Source organism: Onychomys torridus, chromosome 4, assembly GCF_903995425.1.
Source record: "Onychomys torridus chromosome 4, mOncTor1.1, whole genome shotgun sequence".
In the NCBI taxonomy this organism is placed as follows: Eukaryota; Metazoa; Chordata; class Mammalia; order Rodentia; family Cricetidae; genus Onychomys; species Onychomys torridus.
This window is the reverse complement of record NC_050446.1, coordinates 49,349,384-49,366,779: the sequence shown is the minus strand read 5'-3', so window position 1 is coordinate 49,366,779 and position 17,396 is coordinate 49,349,384. Positions and strand designations below refer to the sequence as shown.

Below are 17,396 nucleotides of genomic sequence, written 5' to 3'. Positions count from 1 at the left end.
GCTGAACAAAAGACTTTATTATTTATTTATTTTTCTTGAGCAGATGAGCAAGAGGCTTTAAGACCCTGTACCTGCCACTGTCTCCTTCAGGTACTCATGGCATGCTGGAAAATCATGAGTTGCTGGACATCCTTTCTGCTCCCCTCCAAGATGTCCTGTTTGAGTGACCTGGCTACAGATCTAGAATACATATGTGCAGAGGATTACAGCAAGACAGGCATGGGAGAACCCATCTTCTCAGGCACACTGTACCTGTCTATAAACACCCACCACAGGTGGACCTGGCTGTGGCACATAGGTTCCAAGAGCAATCGAATTAAATCTGTTTGCACATTTTACATCCTAAGAATTGCTCTCTTTACTTTTCCTGAAAGCTATCTGCTTTTAACTTTTAACCTCATACTTCTGAGCAAGTACCACTTGCAATAGATACTTTAGTGTCCCAGAAGGCTACTGAACCCACCTATTTCTCAGTGTCTCGTTTACTTGGCAACTAACTGGTGCTAGGCTACATGGTCACACACTTTCTTCTGATCCTTTTTCTTTGAAGTAGGTTAGCATTCCTGTCATGATAGTGGAAGGGTAAATAGGCTCAGAGATTAGTCTACCCAAGACTGCACATCAAACACACACCCAGAACACTGTACTAGCTATTTTTCTCCAAATAAAGTTGTAGTGTTTGCTTTTCATTTTTTGGTTGTACTTTTCAGTTCTCACTGAGGATTAAAAGCACATTGCATCTCAGATTCCCAAGGTCTTCATAACCAAACATACTTAGTAGATGATTTCTAATCCTTTCTTGGGACAGAGTCCTGCTATGTAGCTCAAGCAGGCTGTTACTAGACGCAATGACCCTCTGCCTCAGCCTGTAAGTGTTAAAATTATGACATGAACCACCACACCCACCTGATGTTAGATCCTCTAAACAAAAAGGCCTCCCAAAACTACGTCATTTTCATTGTCAAGTGAATGATGCTCTTTTTGAGTGAGATTGATAAGAGTTTGTTTTGTTTTGCCTTTATCTAGATGTAATTTTTATGGGAGTTTATAGCTTAAATATGTTTTGATAGATAAGCCAGTTCTCTGAGAGTGTCTCTGGATAGCCTGGCCCTCATAGTAAGTGGCACCTGAATCCATTTCTCAAACCAGCATCACAGAGCAGTGAAAAGGAAAGGTGGCAGGGAGCCATGCTGTCCAGCTACATTTCACAGAAAGACCCCTTCAGAAGGTACTTGTGTCTGTGAAGGATAATTTGTCTTTCCTATTTATAGTGTTTATTTTTCCTACACATAGATTAAAATCTAGTAGTATTATTATGCACCTCTGGAAAAACAAAGAAACACAGTGCCTTTGTTGGATGTTGAGAGCAGTGTGCTTAGCCTGCTCATGCCTAGACACATCCCTTTGTGACCACGTGTTTCTATGTAAAGGACAAGCTAAGCCTAGGGTGACAGTGTGTTCACATTAGCATGCTTCCAGCCAGCACAGGGTTATGCAAGCTTGCAACGTCTGCTGCTTGCTTCAAACCAGAGTATTTTTCCTTAAAATGTCACTAGAGAACACCAGCCAGGTTTTACTTTGAGGAGCTGTGAGCTATTTGGTTTGAAAATTCTTGGTGTTTAGGTATTTCTGAGGAAGCATTTTTTTTTTTTTTTTTTTATAATCTTCTTTCATCTCAGCCTTTTTTAAAAAAAAAAAAATGTGGCTAGATTTTATAGTCACCAGTCACCTCCACCATTACAATGTATTGTACAGGAAGAAACCTTGGTGTGCTGGGGAAGAATCGACGTCAGAGTCGAGTCAGGGGGGTGGAGTGCTTGCTCACAATGGACATTTCCCAACCATCTAATAAAGGGGGTAAAATACAGTCAAATACAAACTACAGACTATGCACATATTTCTATAATCAGGCACCACACTCGCTGATAGCTGATAAATATGCTTTTAGCTTAATCCCCCTGCCTCGCTTTTCTGAATGCAAAAGTAAAGTCACACGGATGAGGGGACTGCCCCATGAGCTTGGCCTGGAGTGCAGCGCTCGGTGCTTGCCTCCTACGCTGTTTTTTGCACAGACTGAGATAATACATTTCTTCTGTTTAAAAAAATTTTTTTTTCAATTTTATGACTTTCTGCCATCATTCACTGTTATTCTCCACGTCATTCTCTTCCTCCTCGCCATCATCATCATCACCTTCTGACAAGTCAAACTCACTGAACCCCAGGGCCATGTTGACTTTCTTCCCCCTCCTCTTAGATGTGGTTTTGGATGAATTCTGCTTGGCTTGCATGTTTATCTGCATCCCAGAATGCAGCACAGCTCCTGCTTTGTTCATTGAGAAGACATCCCCAAAGCCCATGAGCATCATGGCCTGCAGACTTGGGTTCATGCCATGGCCCTCCCCGTTACTTGTTGCTGTGATCTGACATGACATCTCTGCACTGTTTGACTCCTCTGTCTTAGATTCAAAGTAAGACTCCTCAGACATTCTTGCAGCAAGAGGCAAGAGAAGCTATCAAAGGGAAAGAAAGGACAGAAGTGAAGAGAGAAATTAGTGCCAATTTAAATCAGGAGACAGATACCACAACGTTCGTTGGTACTACGAAGGAGGTGAATGATGAGAACTCACTTAATGGCAGATTTGGTGCCGGTGTATGGCCATAATTTATAAATGACACGGTAAATCGTAACTGAAAGCTTGCAAATCACCACAGTGAGCTAAATTTCAAATAGACAGGTAGGGACCAGTTTTAAGTCCTCGCTTTGCTTAAAACAAAATAGCTTTTAGGATGTCTCTTAATTTTTTCCCCCAATTTCACTTCCATATAGAAACATTTGATTAACCACTATATTAATTAAAAAAAAAAAGAAGAGATGAAGCAGAGATTAAATCTCAAGTTAAAAAAATTCAGAAACCCCATCCCAAGGAAGAGCTCAGAGGAAGGGCAGAAGTTAGCCTGTGTGTCCGGCTGGGGGACCTGGGGGACTCCACCGCTCTAACGGGCTAGTGCCCTGAGCACACCTGAAGGCCACTTTACTGGCTTCCGTTTATTACTTGACTCCGGCTAGACCCGGCCCTGTTTCATTTATTCAAGTTCTTATACAACTCACCTGGGAATAAACTCCAGGTCCTGCTCTAACCTTCAAGTCATTACAGTGAACATGGGAACTGGGGGATGCTGCTTAGGTCTCCTTGCTCTAGCCGCCAATACCCGAGTCTCCTTTCAGGGGAACGTGTGTCCATGAGTTCTTTCTCACATTGTCACAGTGGTGACAAATGTTTATTTTCTTCCTTACGTAATTACCTTTAACAGCCAACCTAATCCATAATGTCTGCTTCTATTTCTTTTATGGTAAAACTGTCAGGGTATAAAAATAATGTTTTTATGTCTTCTTTTGAGAACTAGGCAAATAAAGTTTCATACTTTGCACATGGCTTGAGAGGTGTGAACTTACGATCAAGTACAAATAATGAAACTCTTGGAGTAACTTTACATTCTGAGTGTGAAGGTACCAAATATTTAGTACCTATTTTTTTTTTTTTTTTAAATTTTAAGAACTTAAAAAAACGTATCTACAATTGTTGCAGGCTCAGGAAGGCTACAGGTGTATCAGGTCAGAGGACAACATTTGGGAGTCAGTTCTCTCCTACCCTGTGGGTTCCAGAGACTCAACTCAGGTTATCAGGCTTGCAAGTATGTTTAGCCACAGAGCCATCTCGACGGCCCAGTTTTCTAATTTCAGTTACTGTCTGAGCTCAGTTTTCAAAAAACCAGCTCGTTCTATTAGGAGGGAATTTTGGTGCTGTGGGCTCTAGATCAAGGTCATGTGGTCCAGGCAGCCTCATTCCCTATGGCCACCTTTCTGGAATTCTCAAATTGGTTGTCAATTGATAGCAACTCTAAGGAACTTTTCGCTGCTCATTGATATGATAATTACTGAGGTCTCTTTTCACATTATGTTAGCCCCTAAAGAGCTCCACAAATATTTCTCAAAAAAGACTTGATGTCTAAAATTTTTACAGCAAGCTGCAACAATAATTAAAAATAAGCACCATCTCTATTTATACATGGAGAACACATCTTTCCAAGCATCTTTAATGTTTCAGTTCTAGGGAGGAAAACAGTATCCCTGAAATCAATTTGATTGTATTTTTATGCAGTTGTGCAAATGTTAGACTGCTATATTTAAGATGAAGCTACCTATTAAAAAAAAAAAAAGCCCAGTTTTGCCACTTTTAAAAAGATCCCTCTTGTTCTCAGCAGTCAAGTTTAAAGCCAACTAGAAACTCAAGTGAGGATAAAAGAAAACAGCTGTTCATTAAACACCTGAGCATAAACTCCTTTCCCTTAGAAACGCCAGCTCTAGGCAGAGGAGATGTTGAAAGCAAGTATTATAAACAAAGAAAACTTGGGCCTCATAAGTAAAAAGGGAGGGAGCCGTGTGGAGATCGTGCGCCACGCTGTCCATTGTTAGCTGGTGGCCCGCAAGGCACTGCCTTTAAACTAAGTTTTCTGGAGTTAAAACGTAAGATACAACCTACTAAGCACCTGTCGCGTTTTATTCTTTAATCCACAACCGTGTTACCAGCAGCAATAAGATGTGCAAGGCAGCCCATCATTTCTCAGCAAAACTCATGCCAATGAGCCAAGGCAAGGTTCTAAAGCATGCTCTAATAGGCAGTTGAAAGTCTTCCTGACAATACTGCATTTAGAGGGAGTCAAGCCATGCAGTGCTTACAGTTAAGGTTTCAATGCACTTAAAAAGCAAAACAAAACAGCCGGCAGCCTTCAGCAGATGGGCTGTAGAGGCAAGGATGCATTCTGGCTCCTGCTCCCATCTGCTTGCAAGAAGCCGGGCTCTTTCCCTGAGCCCTAGGTGCATCCCGCTGGCACCAACTCAGTCTGAACAGGAAACTCACCGCTTTACCCCTTCTTTGAGAGTTGGGTTAAACTCACAGGATTCACTAACAAAAATGAGGGACCCTTTCAATAGCTCCTGGCAGTCTTATGTACAGCAATTCAATTCTTACCTTGGCATTCCTGGGATTACCAAAGGCATTTTTGAAAAGGGTAAATCTGTAATGTTTAGATGCATTCTCCTTTTTGGGGGTGAGGGGGTATCAGATTGCTTCTCCATAGGAATTGGAAATAGATACAGAGTCTCATTCTTTAGACACAGGGAAAACATTTTGTAGGCTGCCACAGGCTGCTCAAGGGAGGTTGCTCAATGGAGCTTAAGACTTGTCTAGATAGGAAAGGTCTTTGAGGAACACAAAGTGAAGGGCATTTAACTTTTTTCTTGATATCTTTGTCAGTAACTTTATTTTTAATCTCTCATTCCTTGTGATTTTAAGTGGATAAATATTGCCCACTGAAAAACCCTAGAAAAACCAACCCTAAGATTCTCTTGCTTCCTGAAAGTAACTGCTATTTAAAATCTAGAAGAATGCTGAAACAGGACTTAAAATTTAACATACAGCTTAAGCTCAAGGTTAGAAGATAAAGAGCCAGGGCTCCTCTGGACTTGGAAAAGAACAAGGGTCTTCCTAGAGGTACAGCAAGCCGGCTTCCTGTCCCAGGAGAAGCCTTTTCCCCATTTTATGCTGCTCATAATCATAGCACTAAATTAATAAGGAATATTAATGCTTGTCATCACTGTCAGCAGGCCAGCTCAATCTTAGAAAGAAAATGTGGTTAAGTTCTGACACACCCAAGACATTCCTGGCTGCCTGGCAATTATAGTTATTAATTACTGATGGCCTCTAAGTGCAATGTGGAACAGCAGCATTCCAACAGTGTTCTGAGGCCCTGGCAGACGGTCCAAAAAGACATTATATTTTACTCTAGTAACTTTAACACACAAATGCACCGAGACAATAGCAGTTCTTAAGGAAAGATCCAGAAGGAGCGGTTTTTCTTTTAAATAGGCTTTTTCCCTTTAAACGTGTGGCATTTGGGTGTTTTATACTCCTTACTACCAGTGCAGGCCTTTAATTCTCAGGAGCAGAGCAGGGGAAAGCTGGAGGGTGCGGAGGAGCCTAGCCATGCGGCCGCCATGCTCAGCCAGGCTTCTGGGTGCTGCAGGGAGCCACTAGGTGGCGTACTCACCGGGGTGTTGGACTGCTCGGTCAGCTTCTGCTCCCACATTTTCAAGCGTCTCTCTCGTTCTTTGAGCTCCTGCTCTTTAAAGCTGAGATCTCGCTCTAGTTTCTTCAGCCTCTCGAGGGTTGCCTCAATTTCGCACCTGCAGAGAGATAACTCAGTGAGTCTCCACTACCGGTGGCCCCGGGGACACTCGGTGGGTCCATTGGAGCGCTAACCACATGAAAAGCTAAGGTGTGGGCTTTGAGATTGGCCAGGAACCAACCAGAGAAGCGGGACTCTCTCTATCCTTCAAAATCAACAGGCCGTTTCTAGTTAGGGAAAACAAACTCTGAACATTTCAACAAAGCACGAAGAGTGACCAGCAACTACACAGCACAAGTTGGGCTAGCCATTTAGTACCTGCTTGCAGTTTATGAGGCTTTACCGCTCACAAGGCACCCCGTCACACGGTTTCTCATCTTACTTCCACAACAGCCCCCCAAAACGGGCACCGATCTGTGGATCGGATGGGTGGATGGAAAATGGCACACACGTTGTGTAACATACAGAGCAAGCTACCTGGCTGGCATTCTTGCCCATGGAGTGGCTCAGCGAGGCTGATTAACCTGGCAATTTCTTTGGCTGTAGGGGCAGTGGTTCTAAGATGCCAGGGTTCTACAATGTGCTTCACCCTGAGAATCCCTGGGCCTGCTGGTGCCTATGCCTCTACCTTAGAGCAAGCACATGAATTGCTGCTGGGCAACGGTGGCTGTTTCCTCTATTTAACAAGCATAGGTAATTTTTTTCTCTACTTTTCTTTCATTAAAAATACACATTTCTCAAGCTGGGCAGTGGTGGTGCACACCTTTAACCCCAGCACTCTGGAGGCAAAGGCAAGCGTTCTCTCTGAGTTCGAGGCCAGCCTGGTCTGCAGAGTGAGTTCCAGGACAGCCAGGACAACACAGAGAAACCCTGTCTCAAAAAACAAAACAAATGACATTTTTTGATCATACAGTATTCTCTGATTATGGATTCCCTTCCCCTAACCACTCTGAGATTCCTCCCACCCATCCAAATCTAAACCCCGTCTCTCCTTAGAAAACAAGGAGGCATCTAAAGAATAACTATAAAATAAAATAAGCTAAAACAAAAACCAACTAGGATAGTACAGACAGAAGAGAAGAAGCCAAAGAAACGCACAAGGAACACATATAGACGCAGAGACACACGGCTGTGCACACAGGAATCCCAGACGAATAAGCTTTATAATCTAACAAGCATGCGATACTCCAGAAAAATTCCGAGTTTCTTTTAGACTTTGTAATTTTACAGGAAGTTCTTTCCCTCGTGTCTAGGCCACTCAGGACACTGTGCCCAGTGAGAGAAACTGTTCTTTACACAAACTGAACCTGCCAGAATGGCTCGGCATGAACGTTTCCTCCTTCGGGGCTGTCACAGTGTTAACGTCTAAATTTATGCTCTGAGAACTGGAAGTTCTCTGCCTTGGGTTTCTGAAGTGCTTGCACACAAGCCATGACCCACGTGATGAGAGATGAAAGGGCTTGGGGGAGCTTTTGGGGGAGGGGGGCAAAGAAACATGCAAAGAAGGCCGGAGGGCTAAAGACGACATGTCTGTCCTGAAAGGACTTCCTGGTTAGCTGCTGAGACAAGCCTGCACCGCACATGCACATTACACAGTGGCTGTGTGAGCCCCCAGAGCTCAGTTCATGAACAGTTCAAGCAAAACCCGCCCTGTGTTTCCAGGGAAAGTCAGAGGAAGTGGACATCTTATTCCACTCTTATGGATGATGACTGAGTTGCTCAACTCAAGGGGAAGCCCGGAGCGGGGTCTGCATTTGAGCCAAACTTCACTTCCCTGCCTGTATGCACAGTCCCCGAACATTACAATGCAGCTTCTCTCTTTCACTGGGGCTGTAGGACGAAGCAGGAAGGGTCCTCGAAGTCAGGGTGCAGTTCCGAGAAAAGGCACAGAAGCAGAATCTTTGAGAATTATGATGTCATTATAAAATCCAAGTTTAATCCTTAATATTTCTGACAAAAATAATGTGCCAATTCGCAAACAAGTTTGTTTTAACGTTTCAAATGGAAGACTGAAGAGAAAAAGTCACTGTGGAAAACCTTATAGTCAACTTCCATGACAAAAAAGAATGAGCCACTTTGAGCCATCCTGAGGGTCAGAGGGCGGCAAGGAGGTCGCAGAGCTCGGCATACTAGTGGTGGGTCGACCTGGGCTGCCTGTGTGTGTGACGCTTGGTAGGCCTGTCCGGACTCTTCTGCCAGTGAGACGGATCCCACTGAAACTCGGTCCTTTCAGTCAGGATAACACAGACTGTTTCACTTGTAATTAAATCCAAGGCCTCATCTCAAATTCTGGCCAGGGAGCCCACTGTGATTTTGAGCCCTTGCAGAAAACAGATTAACAGTTAAGTAAGCCCAAAGCTGTGACAGAAACACATACCGGCTGGGAAAAGAACCTTCCTGAGTCTGTCCTGCAGGTCCAGCTTCCCAGCACTGCTCCCTCTCAAATACCATGAGAGAGTGACCCAAACCCAAGGAACGTGAAAAGACAGCTCCCCCTTGTTGTTGGTTTTGAAAGGGGGGAGGGAGTTGGGGGGGGTGGCATCAACCTTCCTGTCACATGCATTTGTTGATGTGTCTATATATATAAAACCTTCTTCCATCTCTAAAACTACAGTCGGTGAAAACGCAAACCAAATCCAGCTAAGGTTGATTTCAACTAGTATCCATTTTCCTCTCCAGGCAATGAACTACCCCCATTCTTCTCTCATTAGACAGATTCACTGAGAAATCACAGGTCAATTTGAAAATATCCATATGGCTCATATATTACATGGTAAGAAGTGTATTAAAGTTGTAGTATGAACATGTGATGGGTCCTAATACTCAAACTGCAGAGATTACATTTTTGATCTCTGTTTTTTGTTCTTAAAAGGCATGTCACCATGGGAAAACAACCAACAAAGCATTTTGTCTACAGGCAAAACCTGAAGGCTCCATTTCAACCCTTAGCTCATTCACTATTTCACCACAGGTTTGTGCAGAGTCACATGAGGTCACAATTGAAAGCTGGAGCCTCCCGGGGACACAGGTCCTGCTCTGACTGCTCCTACATCAACGGGAGGGCAGCCAGGGATTTCATGAATTGAACCTGATGCTCGCTCTCTTTCCTTACACAGTTTAAGTGGCTTTTAGTAAACTAGTTTTACAGAGGATTTTCAGAATCTTTTAATTTTCTAAATTAGGTGTTTCGTCCGCCTGCATGGAGAGAAAGACAGAGCAGGAAGCCACCACTGGCAAGCATCCCAGCACGCTTGCTCTCACACCTCACTGTGATTCCGATTTTCTGACAGTCTTTGGACCCTGACAAAGGTTGGGGCACAAATGTCCTGTCCCGTGACTACCAGGTGATCTGGAAACCCACAGCATTCTTTTTGGCATGTGGCACGCTGAATGACAGCTTTTTGACTTGATATGTAGTCTGCCAGCCGCTGCCATGACAAGAAAGATGTAAAGTACTGGTAAGCCACGAGCCATGTGGAAAGTATAGATTAATAGAAATGGGCTAAATATAAGAGTAAGAGCTGGACAATGGTAGGCCTGAGCTAATGGCCAAACAGTTTAAATAACATAAGTGTCTAAATGATTGTTTTTTATGTGGGTTGTGGAACTGCAGGAGCTTGATGGCACCTGGAGAGAAAATCTCCAACTCCATTGATAACCTAAAATGACCACACCCTGCAATTGCTTCTGAGCTAAAAAGAAACCAGGTACAAAGAACACTGCATGTTGATGGGCAGCTGCCCTGACTGATAGCCGCAGTCCAATGTCACGGCACCTGGGCCTCATTCCGGCTCCACTGCCGTACAGTATATGCTCAGGCAAGTTACCTAAGCTGTTGAGACCTCAGTGATATGTTAGCTCCTGGGATCTGACTGGGGCTGCTGTGGGGATTAAGAAAGATAATTCAAAAGAAGCATGGGCATCTGGAGGGACCTAATAAACAATAACTGCTTATTAGTATCATAAACCATCATCCCCCGAGGCTTTAACCGTCAAGTTCAGTTCCCATGGCTCTGTTGCCTCCAGCTAGTTTTGATGGCTCAGGTGAGGCTCACGCTCTCCGAGAGGCCCCGAGAAAGCCCCTGAAAATGGTGCCCTCTTACTGATCAGGGTACCCTCCCTCCTTTTTGTACGGTCAGTTCTCTTAATTTCACACCTTGAAGGTGTGGGATTTGTTTGTCTATGCCTGTTGTTGAGATGGAGTTCTGCTATGCTGCCCAGGCTGTGCTTGAACTTGTGACCCTTCTGCCTCAGCTTCTTGAGTAGGAAGGTCTCCAGGCATGCACTGCTCTACCCAGCTTTCACCTTGAAGTGTTTTAAACATTACATTTACCATTCAATTAATCCGGATTTAATGTAGAAGTTTAAAGAAAAAAAAAGATAAATAGAAAAACGTCATTGCCCAGTGATCCGGTGACACTCTGATGCATTTTTCTTATGTGCATGTACATACAGGTTAATATGCACTGGTTTTATTTTTAAAATTCTGTCATTTTGAATGAACGAGACCATAGCCACCATTTTAAACCCATTCCTTAGGTACACGGATCAGAACTCCTGGGTGGGGATGCATCATGCTGGGTGTGGAGACACCCCTTTGGGGAGCCAGTCTTCTCGAATTACATTGGTTCTGTTTCTAGCTTTGGTATTCTGAATGGGGCTGTCTGAACAAGCACCCATGCATTCTGTCAGAGCTGTCCCATTCTCTGCAGTAAATTCACAGTGGGCATCTAACTATACTGAAAAAAAAAAGAAAAAGAAAAAGAAAAAGAAAAAGAAAAGAAAAAGAATGTAAAAGAAAGCCTATTAGCACCACTTAATTTTATATGTGAAAATTTGAAAATCTGATGAGTTATTCTCCCTTTTATTTATTTGTTTGCTAAGTGAAGTTGAATATTTTCAGATGCTTATTAGCCACTTGACTTCTTTTTAAGTTAGTTTGTTAGGTTAGCATGTAAAAGAATGAGGTTTTTTTTTTAAATTTATTTTATTTTATTTTATTTTATTTTTATTTTTTATTTTTTGCCGGAGCTGAGGACCGAACCCAGGGCCTTGTGCTTGCTAGGCAAGCGCTCTACCACTGAGCTAAATCCCCAACCCCAAGAATGAGTTTTATCATGGTATTTTCCTATATGACTCACTGTACTTTGTTCTTACCTGTCCACACTGCCCTCCTCCATATTCTAGACTCCCAGCCAGTCGCTACTCTGCTCTCTCATCACACGGATTCTCTGGCCTTTTCTATTTCCCACCTCACTAAAAATCCTTCCCCTGCCATGAATCTTTTTTTCAGCTCTGCAACCCACACATCTACATGCATAATTTTATTTTGTACATATGTGTGTGTGGTGTTGTGGTTTACCATCTATTCTTGTGAGAATGCACAGGTATGTGCATGCTCATGTGTGTGTGTGTGTGTGTGTGTGTGTGTGTGTGTGTGTGTGTGTGTGTATGTGCATGTGTGTAAGCAGGAGGTTGATTTTAGGTATTTTCCTCAATCTCTCCACTTGTTTTGAGATAGGGTCTCTCATTGAACTTGAAACTCACAGATTTGCAGAGGCTAGTAGGCCAGTGTGCACCAGGGATCTGCCTGTCTCTGGCAGCAGGGGGATTACAGACACATCCTACTAAGCCAACTTACCACACCAACACCTGCATGCACTTGTTTGTGTGTGTGTGTGTGTGTGTGTGTGTGTGTGTGTGTGTGTGTGCACTTTAAACTCAGGTTCTACATTTAAGAGAAAACGTGGGGTCTGTCATATTTTACTTAACATAATGATTTCCAGTTCTATTCATTTTCCTGAAAACACCACGACTTCATTTTTCTACTTGATTGCAAGCAATTCCATGGTACCACATTTCCTTGATCTATTCGTCCACTGGTGGGCACCAGGCAGGGAACGTTTCATGGCTAGTGTGTACAGTGCAGGGAGTGCAAGGATCTTAGGGGTGTGCTCCATCCTTTGGGTGTTGTGGTCTGAGTAAGAACAGTGTCCTTAGCCGGGCAGTGATGGCGCACGCCTTTAAGCCCAGCACTCGGGAGGCAGAGGTAGGTGGAGCTCTGAGTTCCAAGCCAGCCTGGTCTACAGAGCAAGTTCCAGAACAGCAAGGGCTACACAGAGAAACCTTGTCTCCAAAAACAATACAAAACAAAGCCAAAAGCCCAAAACCAAAACCAACCAACCAAACAAAAAGAATGGCCCCCATAAGGCTCATGTATTTGAATGCTTAGTCACCAGGGAGTGGCACTATTTGAAAAGGATTAGGAGGTGTGGCTTCGTTGGAGGAAGTATGTCAGCTGGGGATTGGTTTTGAGGACTCAAAAGCCCAAGCCAGGCCTAGTGGCTGTGTCTTCCTGTTGCCCGCTGACCCAGACGTAGACCTTGCAGCTCCTTTTCCAGCACCATGCCTGCCTGCATGCTGCCGTGATGAAAATGGACTGAACCTCTGAAACTGTAAGCGGCCCCAGTTAAACTCTTTTATGTGAGTCGCTGCGGTCATTGTGTCTCCTCACAGCAGCAGAACACCCGCTGGACAGGTGCACACCTGAGTAGTATATCTGGGTCTTGTGGAAGTTTCGTTTTGTCTTGTTGAGGAATTCTATCCTGATTTCCGCAGTGGCCACACAAGTTCACTATCCACCAGCAGTGAGTGAGGACCCCTCTTTCCTGAATCCTCAGCAGCAGCAGCATTTTACTTGATGACAGCACTACTCAATTTCTTCTTGTGGAATGCCCTCTCATGTCCATCAGCATGCTGTTTTAATTAAAATGCTGCTTCAAAGGTAGTAACTGGCTGGGCACTGGTGGCGCATGCCTTTAATTCCAGCACTGGGGAGGCAGAGGCAGGCAAATCTCAGAGTTCAAGGCCAGCCTGGTCTACAGAGTGAGTTTTCCAAGATAGCCAGGGCTATACAGAGAAACCCTGTCTCAAAAAACAAAACAAAAAACCCGAACAAACAACAACAACAGCAAAAGGCAGCCACTGTAGCATGTTTAGGGATCCGGGGGAGTACTTCAGAGGGTTCTTAAAGCCTAACTGGTTTTCAAGATGGCACCGTGACAGAACTGGCCATTTCTACTCTCCTTCTCTCATAAGAACATGGACTTTTCTAGATGTTTTATGGCATATGGGCCATGGGCTGAAGGCAGAACAGAATTTATTACTGTTTCAAAAAGATTTTTGTTTGTATGTATGTGTGTATCTGTCTACACATTTATATATTATATGAAAGTGTGTGGATGCCCGAAGAGGGTATTGGGTTGCCTGGAGCTGGAGTTACAGTCTGATCTGAGTCTCTTGATGTGGGTGCTGGGAACTAAGTACAGTCATCTGAAAGAGCATCAAACATTCTCAGCCACTGAGCTGTCTTTTCAGCAGCATGAATTTACTATTTTTTTAAATGAACTGATAAATATATTATGATTTTTCAGCTCCATTTTTTAATGTAATAAATATTAACTCATTTACTCAAAAGTTTTTTGGGGTCCCCAGTAATTTTTAAGAGTGAACTAGAGATGCTGGAGAGATGTCTCTCTGGGTAGGGGTATTTGCTGTATAAGCATGAGGACCTTGGTTAGGATCCTGGCATACATACAAAGCTGGGCCTGGTAGTGTGTTTGCAGTCCCAGTGCCGTCTGTACCAGGCAGCCATGAGGGTCACTGGGGCTTGCTGCCCACAGCCTAGCTCCTGTTTCAAGGAACAAGGAAAGAATGTGATAGAGAAGGCCTCCTTCTGTTCCTATACACGTGTGTGCGCCTGTACTTAGACATGCACATAACGCCCTCAGACAGACAGACAGACACACACACACACACAGTGAGCTAGAGTCCTAGGCCCCAAATAGATGAGAAGCTCTGTCTACCACATGAGGGAAGGAAGTTATAACTGTATGCCACCTCTCTTGTAAACTTAATTTTGGATGGTTATTGTTTTTGGATATAGAAAATTTCATATATTTTTTTAATTTACCAGCTCTGCTTTGTTTTCTTTGTCGGTACCCTTAAAAAACCCTATCTCAAACACACCAATACTCACAGTTTAAAAATCCCTCTAATCCTCTGGCTAACAGATCAAATAGCATTTCCTCAGGGAACCCCTGCATTATACACTCAGATCAGAGGATCAGGTTTTATTGTTTATGCTCTATTAGCCATTGCTTCTCTGTCATGTGGCTCGCCAGCACAGAATGCGATGGTTATCTGTGTTCTCATGTTTAGCGTTTTAACGTGGGTGTTTCTGCAGCTGCTGCTGCAGAGTGCCACACGTCCGGGGACATCCTACTCACCATTGCAGCCCTGCACTAGAGAGGTTTAAGGGCTCTGCCTAAGCAAATGCACTGGGTACAAGAGCAGCGTTGTTTACACCATCATCACTGCCATCATGCTCTCTGCCTGCCCTCCCTGCCTTCTTTCCTTCCTTCCCGTATGTTTATCGAGCAATTGCTGTTGGACGAGATGGAGACAGAGATACATAAGACCGTTTGCTGTTCCAACTCTCCAGCGCTGAGACACATCAACACGGTGACCTCAGAGCTCTGTGGCACTGATCTGGCCAGGGAGTGGGGGTTGCTCCTTTGCAGATGAGCTAGGTCAACAGTCGCTGATGGGAGCTGGGGGAGGTGGGGCAGGAGGAGCGTGCAGCTGAAGGAGGTTGCCTTGCAGAGGTTCTGGTAAGAGAGACGTGCCTCTGTGGAGCCTGAAGCGCAGGGCATGCTCAAGATAGTTGGTATTCTAAATGGCAAGCACTTCTGTCTTTGTCTGAAAAGCAGTGGAACCCACATACAGAGTTTGAGGGGGAGTGATATGATTACTGACCTGTTACCATAGGAAACAATTGTCACACCAGGGTTTTGTTAGTTATTTTAGAGCAGGAAAAAAAAAAAAGCCCTCTGCTCTAGATTGGGGCTCACTGCATTAATTTTGTATGGCCAAGAAAATTTGACAAAAGTGACTGGTCTATGAGGTAGTTATTTCAAAGGAATGAAAATAAGTAAGTCCGGTGTAAAGTATCAATCAAACAGAAAGCCATGGTAAAGTGTACTGACCCACAGCAGTCTAGATCCAGTGGCGCTCAATTCATGCAGTACTGCCTTAGCACCAGCAGATGGCGCAGGGCATTGCGTGACTGCTAGGGATATCAGGAGCAGAGATGAAGTTACTTCAAATCTCTGCTGAGTCAGGGCAGGGACAGCGTCCAGCTCCCAAACAGGCTATTTATGTTTCCTGCGTCATTCGACCTGGTCCAGCTGTTTCATCTTGGATTTACTTTTTCCACTTACACAATACAATTCTCTCTTACTGATTTGTTTTGCCAGGATTTGTAACATCTAACCTGTTTTCATAGGTTCCCGGCTCCCAGCACTAGCAGACACAGCGCTTTGCACACTGCAAGGCTAACAGGATACATAGCTATTTTTTTTTTTTTAAAGATTCTTTTTTTCCTGTACAGAGACTAACGCTTCCTTACACAGAATGTGTATAGAGAAGCTTCAGAATACACGATTCAATACTCTTCCCAAATACTTAGACGCATGCTAAGACAACCAATACAGAGCAACTCTCCCTTCCATATGAAGGCAGGGATGTAAATCTTAGCTTCCACCCAGCCCCAGGCTGTGCTTAGAGACCAGGACTGTCCATCAGGCATCTGGCTCCCACCACTGAAGCTGTGGGCTGGGAGGGAGAGACTCAGGCCGGCGCTACCCACCTCCACTCTGCCTTGTTGTGTAAGAACGAGTTACACTGGTCAGGAAGGTTCGTGTCGTTTGACATAGACTCCAGGATTGAAATGATCTGCTTGAATGATGGCCGTTTCTGAAGGAGAGAAAAAGGAACCACCGTGAGACTTAAGAAGAAATGACAGGAGGAAGTGTAGGCACACCCGGCGGAACGTGACAGTGTCCAGACTCAGTGTTTACAGCCATCAGATCACACAGGTGGAGGGAGCCGAATCTTCATCTGCAATTAGTTATCCCTAAGGATAGATATGGTGATTTTTTTCAACCACAGGGCGTCAGGTTAGGATAATGAGTAGTCTTCTGTTGGTAAGGGGAGAGGTGCCACGTCCGACTTTGAGATATCACCAAGAATGCCTTAAGAAAATCTTCAGTCATTAAAGACCTATCCATGTGGTAGAGAGAGTCAAAACTTACTAGATTATGCACTTTGAACATTCTGCTGTCTACTACACCGATGTTTCCATTCCCCCCCATTTTTTTTTTATAAAATGTGTGTGGGTGGGCAATATCTGCTTAACAACCTATTGGACTAAGAAAACTTCCCAAATCAATTGGTGGTGGTGGTGGTGGGGGAATTAAAGCCACGGTCACATCACTGCTCTCCAGGTTTATCCCACATTGAAGGCAGCTTTGGCTCAGGACACCACACCCTGCTGCAGGCTGCAACTGAAAAAGCGCGCTCAGTCTGTCTCTAACAGGCACTGTCTGTGCTCACCTCTTCCCACTTCAGCCAAGGCGGAGACAAAAGGTTAAAACAAAAGGGGAGAAAGATAATGAAAGGAGGATGCACATTCTCTCCTCATCATGCCTCATAATTACACCATTTCAGAACTAATTACAGCTACAGCAATTAAAACACGCATTTGAATTTAGGAGCACAGAAACAGGAAGGCACAGTGTTGAGGGGGCTTGCTCTCGGGACCTGCCCGGGTGCTTCTGACATTGTTAAGAAAAGCTCTTTCCCATAGCTCAGAAATACACAACTGGGATGTGTACTGACTTCGGTCTTCATTTGTTTAAGGGCACATGCACATGTGTGTACATACACAAATGGTGTGTGTGTGTGTGTGTGTGTGTGTGTGTGAAGAAAGCATGCATTGTGAAATGTAACTGAGGAGCACAGAAAAAGGCTTTAACTAGGACACATGAAAACGAGCCTGTGTTTTAAACTTCGTTCTTTCCTTCATGTTTTCCACTGTGTGTCAGGTTTTAAACGGAAAAAAAAAAAGTGTGACTTTGCACTAGGACTGATTACAAAATAAACATAGGAAACATAGGAAATTCGTTTTGCACGGAAAAGTGGCAACAGGAGCTAATGATTCCTTTTTAAACAAACAAAGAAAGAAAACAACAATAACAATAACAACAACAACAAATTGTGGTCTCACAGATCCCAGGCTACCCTCTCACTCCGTGTAGCTGAGGGTGACTCCGAACTCCTGATCTTCCTTCTACTTCCCACATATTGGG

The 17,396-nt window shown here is 44.0% G+C and overlaps 1 protein-coding gene across 3 annotated transcripts in view; it reads right to left on the bottom strand.

The window, feature by feature from the left end:
- Positions 1–17,396, bottom strand: part of Map3k20 (mitogen-activated protein kinase kinase kinase 20) — a 163,708-nt gene that overhangs the window by 43,860 nt on the left and 102,452 nt on the right. For 2 of the 3 annotated variants that reach the window (XM_036185842.1, XM_036185843.1), the window contains exons 10-12: positions 15,896–16,002; positions 6,109–6,244; positions 1,674–2,510 (exon numbers count right to left, since the gene is read on the bottom strand). In XM_036185842.1, the coding sequence (XP_036041735.1) occupies positions 2,136–2,510; positions 6,109–6,244; positions 15,896–16,002 (618 nt within the window). In that variant the 3' untranslated portion in view covers positions 1,674–2,135. Of the gene's footprint in view, positions 1–1,673; positions 2,511–6,108; positions 6,245–15,895; positions 16,003–17,396 lie in introns of those variants that run through there. The other variant, XM_036185844.1, reaches the window with a different exon arrangement.